At 40.5% G+C, this 11347-nt stretch overlaps 1 protein-coding gene across 1 annotated transcript; it reads left to right on the top strand.

The window, feature by feature from the left end:
- The first annotated feature begins 1130 nt into the window (after window positions 1-1130).
- Window positions 1131-9022, top strand: pgrmc2 (progesterone receptor membrane component 2). The gene is made up of 3 exons (XM_084380901.1): window positions 1131-1540; window positions 5346-5501; window positions 7239-9022. Exons 1-3 carry the CDS (start codon window positions 1198-1200, stop codon window positions 7334-7336), a joined length of 597 nt encoding a protein of 198 aa, XP_084237027.1. The 5' UTR covers window positions 1131-1197; the 3' UTR covers window positions 7337-9022.
- The last annotated feature ends 2325 nt before the right edge of the window (window positions 9023-11347 follow it).

The raw sequence follows: 11347 nt of genomic DNA, 5'->3' as shown, positions 1-11347 counted from the left end.
CAGGGGGAACAGGAGAAAGTGTTGGGTAAACACCAGAGACACTATAATAACACATTCAGTAAAGCATTTGAGATTAAAAACAGCAAAACAGTGTCTTATTTAAAGGAAAAATGTCATTTATTGTGATAGAAATGACTTAATATTTAAGAAACATGACACTAACAGATGAGGAAACAGACAACCAGTCAGTAAACATGTGAAGAAGTATGTAAAGTATTTAAATTAGTGGGTTTTTGTTGTTTTATGACATTTAAATGGCAGTTTGTGGCACTACGGGTCCCAACGGAGGACAAAAAGCATCAACAAACCAAGTCTCAACTTAGAGCAGAGGTGGGCGGGTGTTTTGCCTCCTTCAGGTGCTCCTCGTAAATCTCAGACCTGAATAAGATGTGGATCTTTATGGGGCTTTCAGGTGCTCTTCCGTCTTTAAAAGGTCTCTGGTGCGTTTTTGTTGAAATTTTAAATATTAAATTTATATTTTCTGATGTGTGTGTATATAGAGAAATACAATAGACACAAATATAATACCCAATTCCTGGATTTTACCCCCCTTATATCCCTTGGTGTCCATGCACAACCTATTTTATCTTATCTTAGTTTATGTTATCTGCAAATACAAGTCGATCTGTTTCACTTAAAGTATTTTGATGATGATGAAATTTTAGGACAGTTGGGGGAAACAGTGGGGTTTTGATTTCAAAATACAAGTTTTAAATGTAGGCTTATTTGGCAAATAATCAATTAACTAGCTGACAAGGAGTTTTATAGTCAAATAAGTAATTTAAATAAAAAAATAATCGGTTCCAGCTTCTCAAATGTTTCTTTTTTAAGACTTCGTAATAGTAAACAGTGAGACAGAAGATGTTGAGTAGATATCTTTGGATTTTGGACTTTTGTTGACATGTAAAATGTCACTTTGTCTCCAAGAAGCTTCCTGCTGATGAAATGATTCATTGATTAATCTAAAAATCAATCAGAAGAATCGATAATGGCAGCAGGCTGGTCACTACTGGCAGCAGTATATCTGCCATGTGATGGGACGGTGTTTTTTTTTCTTTTTCTTTTTTTCATTGCACCAAGGAACAAGAACACGATGTGACAACACGTACCCCCTTCGCTCAACTAGTGGTTCCGCTATTCCCGACAGGACGTGAACGCAGCATCTGGCCAGGGGCGGGTAGGCGCTAACCGTGCAGTATGGCGGACGATGGAGACAGTTCGAGCGGACCAGTTGACACAAGCGGCGGGCAGGGGGCAGCGGATGAGTCGGACGGGCTCGGCCTCGGCGGGATGTTGCTGAATATCAGTATTTTGGTTCTGGTGGTGGCGGTCTGTCTGGCGGTGTACCGGCGGTGGGGCAGGCGGCTCGTCTCTGACGCGGCCCAGGGCGACGAGGCCTCGGCGCTTCCCAAGATGAGGAGACGGGACTTCACTCTGGAGCAGTTGCGGGAGTACGACGGACTCCAGAACCCCCGCATCCTGATGGCTGTCAACATGAAAGTTTTCGACGTGACCAGCGGCAAAAAGTTTTACGGTAAAGGTGAGTTGGCAGCGGGGAGATCACGCACTGACAGCTGGGTGAGCTGGCTGACACGTCCCCGCTTGTGGCGAGTTGTCCTGAACAGAAATTTGGGCGCAAACCGTTGTGGTTAGCTTAAGCTAGCTAGCTCTGTGGCTTTGTCTATGTTATTGAATGGGATGCTAGCTGTAAGCTAACTAGCGCTGCGCCCCAGGGTCGTGACTGTTGCGGTGATGTTTGACCACCTCTGAACTTTATATCCCTGTACGCTCAACATGTGCAACTTTATTTTTAATTTAAGTTCCTCTGTTGGGGCTAAAGTGCAAGATTTTAACGAGCTAGCTTGCTAGTGTTAGCCTGCTAGCATGTGGACGTGCACACAGAGACACTGCACTGTCTGGGTGTCTGGTCTGGAGCCGCCGCTTGTTTACACTGATGGGACTCAACATGCATGAATATTAGGAGCTTTGCACCAAACTTTTAATCTTGAATTACAATAATTTTGCTATATTCTGCTAATGTGGAGGCTAGCTTGGCGTGGAAATGGGTGTTTTTAGCCCCTTGCTAGCTGTGCAAAGTTAAATGTAGCTCGGGAAAGAGACGTGTTAGCAAATATGAAGAGTAAATACTGCATTTCAGTCCCCATAGGTTGAGTCTGTTTAAGCCTGAGAAACAAGGTTACTAGGCTAGCCTGCTTCTCCACATTTTCTCTGTCTTGGCTGACTCACCCATCAACTCTGTGATGAACCAGGCCTATAATTATTCAAACACATTCCCAGCAGCCTCAAGTGTCACGTCTGCTATTTTACACCGACAGCACCGAGCCAAGCTGCAGACCTGATCCAGCTCACATTATTATGACACACAGGTTTAGAGACACCCACCATATGTTACATAGTGTGGTTCATATCAGTGGACGTATGATATGACATGTGTGGTAGTGTGAAAAGTCATGTTTGGCTTGTTTAAGTTCAGTTATTAATGAAAAATATGCAACATTTTCAGGGTTAAGCTCCTGGAAAGTGAGAGTTTGCAGCTTGTCTTTGTTTGCAAACATTTACTTTTATCCTTTTGTAATATCTTCTACTTGTACAACACAGGAAATCATGAAGACACTTTGCAGCGATTTAATATTTCACAGTTCGATAACCATCTCAGGAAATATCACAGTTTCAGTGTTGTGCACTTATTTATCAGTATGATAGCCGCCAAAGTTTTCAACCACGGTGTACCTTGGAAACAGTATATTGCTGCAGCCCTAATCCGGATGTTTTACGGTTTAATAATAAACTTTATTGTCCAAAATGACATCAGTGCATCAGTTTCATATCAGCACAGTTACGACTAAAAAAACACAAAACATTTTCTCAGTTGAGCTTCTAAAAAGTGAGAGTTTGTTGAAGACATGTTGAAGCTGCTATGTCCTCACAACTTTTCTATAGTTGTCCGCTCCTTTTCTGTTGATGTATCACTGCTGTTAGCTGCAGCTCTGTTGCTCGGACAAGATAAGCAGCTGGACCTCAGCGAACATGTGCATTTGTCATTATTATAAACCTGAGCTGTATTTTCCAGCCCGGTCCATGTGGAGCTGTCATGTACAGCTGACGCTCGGGCTCATCAGACATCATTCAGGCTCAGTAATTTCTTCTTTTGTTGATTCTAATAATAGACGGTAAAATAAAAACATCCGTGCGCTGCTGTCGCTGTTAACTCGCTCTGAAGTCGGTTTACCAGTTTTATCCTCATACGCTCGCTCCTGTAGTTGTGCAAGGTGGCAGCACATCTAATCTCTGAGGCGATAAGGCTTCATGGCTTTATGGCCGGCCGTTTGAACACTGGACCGGAGTGTGTTTTCTCTCTGTTGCACAATTAGAAGAACCTGAGGCGCCTGCAGAGTTTTCACATGCCGGTCAGATGATGTTCATCTGGAAGATGAAGTTGTGGGGAGCCCCCGAGGCGACGTTCAGGAGATTTATGATCAGACTGAATGTCGAGAGTGCCGACAGTCGGATACATTTCTCAGTATCATGTAAGTTATGTTAACACGGTGCTCTTTGTTAAATCCTCTTCTAATGCACTTAAACTCACAAGAACATTTTAATTCAGTTTGTCGTCGTCATTCTTACAAGTTGCACAACAGGACAGCAGAAAGGAAGGAACAGCGTTGCACAAAGAAATATCATATTCACATTATGTTGATCTACTGATCGATGCAGAGTCTTAGTCCTCAGCTCAGTGGTGCTGATGAAGGTAAAATATGTCACAATGTACCGTTTTAAATAAAACATGGTGCTACAGAGACGCCCATTTTTATCAGTGAAATCAGTGACAATAACTGCAGTTTGATTGTTTTTTGCATAACTCAGGGTATCTCTAAGTATCTGTGTACTTGAACTTGTACATCAGATCAGTTGGAGACGTTGGAGAAACACCGACACTGCAATATTAATCTTAACGTTCATCTTCAGTGTGAAAGATCTGAGTTAATTTGCTGTAGTTGAAGAGGCTCTGTGGGTCTTAGTCGGTCGTTAGTTTACGTCAGCGGACTCAGTTTCTAAACTTAACGTTAGCTACTGTTGCTTTCTGTTAGCGGAGCGGAGAGAGGCACTGAGACAAAGCACTGAATAACGTACGATCTGCTCACATAGTAGACTTTATTTAGAAAACACTAAAACCAGAGCCAGACCAGCAGACGAGAGTCAGTGAGTCAGTGGATAAGAAGCAATAACAAGAATTTACAGTAGAGCTGCAACAGTTAATCAATCAGGTTTCAGCTATTAGATTAATAGCCAACTATTTTGATAATCGATTAATCAGTTTGAGTAATTTTTAGGTTAAAATTCTCTGATTCCAGCTTTTTAAATGTGAATATTTTCCTCCTCTGTGACAGAAAACTGATTATCTTTCGGTTTTGGACACAAAGAAACATTAGAGGACGTCACCTCAGGCTTAATTTCTGACATTTTATAGACCAACAACTAATCGATTAATCAATAAACAAATACACAAATGTCTGAGATGTGTTTGGGGTAAAACAGGCCTGAAAAAGTTAAAATTTCCAGCATATTCTCAAATATCAGTGTCAGTATTGGCATCAAACGTTTAGTATTGATCGGGCTGAATTAGGAAACAATCCATAGAAGTGTGGGTGTTGTTATGTAGCAGGTAGAGGCATTAAAGTTCATTTTTAAAGATCAGACGGTTTATTACTGTATTTACTATGTTTATCTTGATTAATTTGCAGATTATTTCCTTCATTCAGTTGATAAAAAGGGCAATAAAAGAACAAATCATCACATGTGAGCGGCTGGAAACAGTGACTGTTTGAAACCTTTAATCAAAAGTGTTGCTGATTTAATTTTGTGACAGTCGACTAATGGATTAATGGACTAATTACTGCAGCTCTGCGTTACCTCTAATGTAAATGAAAACCTCTTTGAGACCGCGTTGAAGGCCCTCCTGAGACCGAGACGATCCCACGTCCCGTATTAAAACATCTTATTGAGAGAAATTTCTGCTTAGTCACCCTCGAGAGTCGTTGAGAAAAAGAGCAGCTTGTCTGATTTTCTGTGGAGCCTGAAGTCTGTGTGTGAACTCACTGTATCCACGCTGCGTTCAAGTGGTTTACTTACTGGCAGCTCTGGAGGCTTTTAATGTGGAGCAGCAGCAGCAGCAGCGGTCACATGACGCAGGTCGAGCTAATCGCTAAGGGTCAACTTGTTGTTGGACCGGACCACTTTTATTCACCTTGAATCAATCTGACGCTGCAGGAAAATGTTTTTTTTTAGGACGGTAAAGTCAGTGATTGTTGTGTTTTCTTCCTCAGATGGTCCTTACGGCATTTTCGCGGGTCGGGATGCTTCGAGAGGCCTGGCCACCTTCTGCCTGGAGAAAGACGCCCTGAGGGACGAGTACGACGACCTGTCGGACCTCAACGCTGTACAGATGGAGAGCGTGAGGGAGTGGGAGATGCAGTTCATGGGTAAAGCTTCATTCCTGATGCTACCAGAGATAATGCTCCGCAGGATATCGATTGGGCTCAGATTTCACAGACGCATCCACCGTGTTCATCGCATGTCTCTGCATATTTAGTCGGGTCAAAGCGAAGGACCGGGAAACACAGTGTGTCCCTGTGTCCTGTGTGTTTGAACAAAGTGATTTCTGTTATTAAATTAGGAGAATTTAAAGCTGCCAGCCAGAACACAGACTTTATATTCAGAGGAAGTCGACCTCTGCCTGTAGAGAACGTACTGTAAGTCTTCAGTTTCACTGTGCAGCCAGCAGAAAGTATGAAAATGTCCAGAAGTAATGTTTCATACTGCAGCGCATCATTTTTGTTTGGTTATTTGCACGATAAAGAGGGATACAAAGTAAAGGTCAGAGTGGTGTTCAAGTGAAAACACAAGGAAAGAGTCAGAGATGTGAAGGTAGAGCCTGAATATCGAGATGACAAGACGTCGGACAAACATCTGTACAAACCCAGCTGATGTTTTATACATTAATCAAACAACTGAGGAAATAACTGGACGCTTAATCACTCACGAATCATCTAATAAAAGAAAAGAGACTTCATCCTGCAGGTGCAGCTGAACTAAACTAAACTAAAAATATCTTCTGCTGAAAATCAGTTAGCACAGGAAGCTGAAACTGGAAGTAAACGCAGACCTTCTTACGTGTCAGTGTGTCTAATCTCTCTGTACTTAGAGTGTGAATGTAAAACAGCTTCAGATTCTGTTATAGGATCTCATTTAAAACTGTTTCTCAGAGCTCGTGTACTTTTTCACTCGTGGGCGTCCAATTCTGGAGCAAAACCCGTCTCGGTAACGTACTTAAACAACACATCTCTCTCTGGACCTCACAGCCGGTCGGCTTGATACAAACAACACGGTTAAAGCTCGACTGGGCAGCGCTGGAAGCTGGCGGTTCCCAAAACGTCGGCTGATTAAATCATGAAAGAAGATGTCAGTAGATTACTCACAGCATGTTGTTCACTGAGGCCAGAGTCCTGCCGGCCTGATGTTCAGTAGTAAGGAAAGAAAATCAGAATTAAATATCTTTTGGTATTTGGACTTTAAGGATTAGTGTTTCAATTCAGCTCAGCGGTCACAGACCCTGATGATCAAAACCCAGGAAATAAAAACCCATAAAACAAAAAACGTTAATACAAACGACACAATACATTTGTTCAAGAGGATCATCTAAACAACAACAATAACAACATGCTAACAGACAACAACCAGATTTAAAGTCCCAGTTCACGTCTGTGGACTTTGTCTTATTTTGTCCAACCTTTCTTTCTTTCTTTCTTTCTTTCTTTCTGTCTTTAATGTTTTGTAAATGATGATATGAGAAAAATCACAGTTTCAGCTCCACATGGAGGAAAAAGAAAACCAGCAAATCAGGCAAAAATCACAGCTAACTATCTAAACTCCAACATAAAAGTAGTCGCAGGTCTTTAAAGGATGTCCGTCCTCCGAGTGCAACAAACTTATCTTCATGATTAATTATTTAGTCTAAAAAACGTCAGAGCCCAAAGTAAGAGTCCAAAACCCAAAGACTCTTCAATGACTGTTAGAAATGTCAAAGAAAAGCAGCAAATATTCACATTTAAGAAGCTGTTGTGAGACATTTTACCTTGAAAAACGACTGAAACAATGAAAGTATTACGAAAAACTGTTATTGCATCGTTTTAACACAACATTTCCTCGATATCTTCCAGAAAAATACGATTACGTCGGGAGGTTGCTGAAGCCCGGAGACGAGCCGTCGGAGTACACGGACGAGGAGGACATAAAGGACCACCTGAAGCACGACTGAGCGGTTCCATCACACCGACCAAAGCCTGGAGCCCCACACAGCTGCGACAGACCGCTCCCAGACCTCCTCCTCTTCCTCCTCCTGCCCCATCGATCTACCTGCCACTCCTTTCTCCCGCCCCCGCCTCCCCACCCCAAACTCTTCACCTCCCGAATCTGTCCGGTGCCGTGGCTGTTCTGGAAGGGCAGGACTCAAGTCGCCCAGACCTCCCTCCCTCTTCATCCTGCGAAGATTACCACCAACAGAAAGCGATCGAAAAAACCCTTCGACGAAGGGGGGCTCTTTTAAACGACAGAAAACACGTCTGGGGCAGGGAGAGAGTTCGGGGTTTGTGCCATTAGGTGTATTTGAAAACAAAAACCACAAAATCTTTTAGTCTCCAGAGGGGGGAACGTGTGGTCATCGTGGTCGCCGCTGAGCGCTGGGTGGAAGTTGATCAGAGGTAGTCGGGAGATGATCAGAGATGATCAAAAAGATGATCAGTGGATCGGGACGGGGAAAAACGGATTTCTCTCTCTCTTTTTTTTATCTTTGGTTCAGTCACATCGCAAACTGAAACTGCTTCAAGCTTCGGGACAGCTCATCAATCACTTAATCAATCACTTCTGTTTTCTTTTTTTTTTTGTTCGAATCATTTTCACCCGTTGTCGAGAGGGCGGCGCTGCGGCCCGAGAGAAACAGCGCTGTGGAAATTGGCGGGAGCGTCGCATTTTCCTGTTGTGTTTGTAGTGTATGCACTACTAGTTTTCTTTGTTTGTCACCATGTGATTGTATTTGTTGAGTAGCATAGAGGGAAGGCGGGCGGGCGGGAAAGGAGTTTTGTTTATTTTGTTTTGTTTGTTTGTTTTTCCGGCTGGGTTCGGGGGTTTTTAAAAGGTCCTTGCCATATGAATCTTGTTTTGAATCACATCAGACGGACTGAATCACTGATCGGGAATACAAAGGGAAGGTGATAAGGCAGTCCTAATCAATCGACTCAATTGTTTACATGCCTCACAAGCCAGCTGCAAAGTCTGTAGATTCCCCTGAAAAATGGTCCAAGTATTAATTGTGCCTTATTTTGTTCGTTGCGTCAGTCCTGACCGTGCTAACAGAGGAGGCGAGCGGAGGGATGGATGGAGGTGTCGGTCCCCCAGACTTTAAAGAAGGCATGCGTTCTGTCAGTCGTCCACGCACAGACTGTACGATTTCCCCACATCACAAACTTTGTAAATAGACCGTATGAATTACTCAGTGTTACTGCCATATTTATGTAGTTGATGAACTCCATATATGTATAATGCTATGTCGTATTGGCCAAACCCCCCCCCCCCCCACCCTCCCCATGGTTTGTGTTTCTTTTTGTTTCTTTTCGTTTCTTTTTAAACGTGGGTGAATTTCCAAAAAAGAAAACAAATAAAAGAGAAAAAAAAAAAGATAGGAGCGTTGCAAAGTGCTGCAGGGCGGGACCGGGAGCTGTTCTTCTTCTTTTTTTTTTTTCCTTCTTCCTCCGGAGACGTTGCTTATCCTGTAAATATTATCTGTCATTTTATTAAAAAAAAGCATGTGCAACAACAAAGTGAGCTATGGCGAATTTCCCACCACGTCATGTATTTAAATGTTGGGTGTGTGTGTGTGCGTGTCTGCGTGACAGAGGCAGGAAGGGATTTGTTCATGCATAATAAATCGATTTGGTTAATAATTGAAGATGTCTGGGATTTATTTGCTTTTAGGGACGCCGTGATTGGATCACTACCAGGAAAAAATGTTTTAATGTTCATTAAGAGTGTCGAGTAAACAGAGGAGCGATAATGGAGCGGGAGCTTTAATATCTGCCTGTTTGGTTCAGTCCCTCTGAGTGTGTTAACAAATAAAAATTAACTCCATGTTTCAACAACAGGTGATAATGACAGTGATGTAGACGTTTTAACTAACTTTTTAAACAGAGTTATAGCAAGAGATGTCTTTAAAAGTGCTGTGTTCATAAAAAACACACCAGGAACAGAATGTACAGCGTACAGATCGCTTCATGAGAAACCTCTGGGTGAAGACGATTAACTCCAGATGTTCAGGAGCCCAAAAGCAGACTGAGGAGTTGTTGAGCGACGGAGCTGGAAGAGAGAAGAGACTGGGTTTTTTTTACTATATTAGGGAAGTAAGATGTCAAGTTGCTTCTGGGAAAATAAGAAAAAGCAAAAAACAAATCTTTAAACTAATTATTGCACCTCGTTTAATCATCGCTCCTCAAAGAGGACGTAAATAAAACTGCCCAGAAAATGCTTTAATATCGAGGAAACACCCTCGTTATTAATAAAGACATACAGAGGAAAATAAATCTGATGGAAATAAAGAATGAAATAAAAATTTAATAAATAAGACCTCAGACTAAAAAATTGCTTATAATGCTAAAAATAATGCTTAAAATGTATCTTAACTACTAATACTCTTCAGTTACTAGTTACTTGTTCTCAAAATGTCTGTTTTCAATGTTAATAAAAGAATAAACACTTTTTTACACACCTCATTAAAGGCAAAAACAAATTAAGTTGCCATCAACAAAACTGGCAACTTCAGAGGAGTAACCTACCCACCACATCTCTGAGGCCAATATTGTACTTTTACTCCACTACATATGTCTGGCAGTTTAGTTACTCATACTCAGAATTGTTTATCTTCCATTTTTAAATGTACAGTAAATAAAAAAGAATAACCAGCTGATTGTCATCACTGAAAAACACAAACAAGTACAAGTAAAGTCATCATCAACAAAACTGGCAACCATTTTACTCCACTACATTTTTCTGACAGCTTTAGTTACAAGTTACTCTTACTCAAAGTGTCAATCTTCCAAATTTTTTATGTAAATAAAAGAGAATAAACACTTTATTTTCCTCATTAAAACACAAAATAAATACTAGTTAAGCTGCCATTAACAAAACTGGCAACCTCAGAGGAGTAACTTACAAGCTATGTCATTCTTCTTCTCTTTACTCCACTACATTTGTCTGACAGCTTAAGTTACTCTTTAGTTACTAATACTCAAAATGTTTATCTTCCATTTTCAATATAAACTAAATTATCTTCATTAATAAAACAAAAGTTACCTCATTCTTCTTCTCCACATCTCTGAGGCCAATATTGTAATTTTACTCCACTACATATGTCTGGCAGTTTAGTTACTCATACTCAGAATTGTTTATCTTCCATTTTTAAATGTACAGTAAATAAAAAAGAATAACCAGCTGATTGTCATCACTGAAAAACACAAACAAGTACAAGTAAAGTCATCATCAACAAAACTGGCAACCATTTTACTCCACTACATTTTTCTGACAGCTTTAGTTACAAGTTACTCTTACTCAAAGTGTCAATCTTCCAAATTTTTTATGTAAATAAAAGAGAATAAACACTTTATTTTCCTCATTAAAACACAAAATAAATACTAGTTAAGCTGCCATTAACAAAACTGGCAACCTCAGAGGAGTAACTTACAAGCTATGTCATTCTTCTTCTCTTTACTCCACTACATTTGTCTGACAGCTTAAGTTACTCTTTAGTTACTAATACTCAAAATGTTTATCTTCCATTTTCAATATAAACTAAATTATCTTCATTAATAAAACAAAAGTTACCTCATTCTTCTTCTCCACATCTCTGAGGCCAATATTGTAATTTTACTCCACTTAATTTGTCTGACAGTTTAGTTACTCTTTAGTTACTAATTACTAAACTAATACTCAAAGTGTCCATCTTCCATTTTCAATTAAAATAAAAGAGAATAAACACTTTATTATCCTCATTAAAACATGAAACAAATAACAGTTAAGTTGCCATTAACAAAACTGGCAACCTCAGACTGTTATAAGCTACTTCATACTTCTTCTCTTTACTCCACAACATTTGTCTGACAGCTTAAGTTACTCTTTAGTTACTAGTTACTCTTACTAAAAATGTATCATATTTATATCTAGAGAAGAAGAAGAAGGAGAAAAAACATTTTTAATTGCCACATTTTGAAGAAGTAATCCTTCA

This window comes from Pagrus pagrus (genome assembly GCF_965226575.1).
Source record: "Pagrus pagrus genome assembly, chromosome: 18".
Classification (NCBI taxonomy): Eukaryota; Metazoa; Chordata; class Actinopteri; order Spariformes; family Sparidae; genus Pagrus; species Pagrus pagrus.
This window is presented reverse-complemented; position numbering and strand designations above follow the sequence as displayed.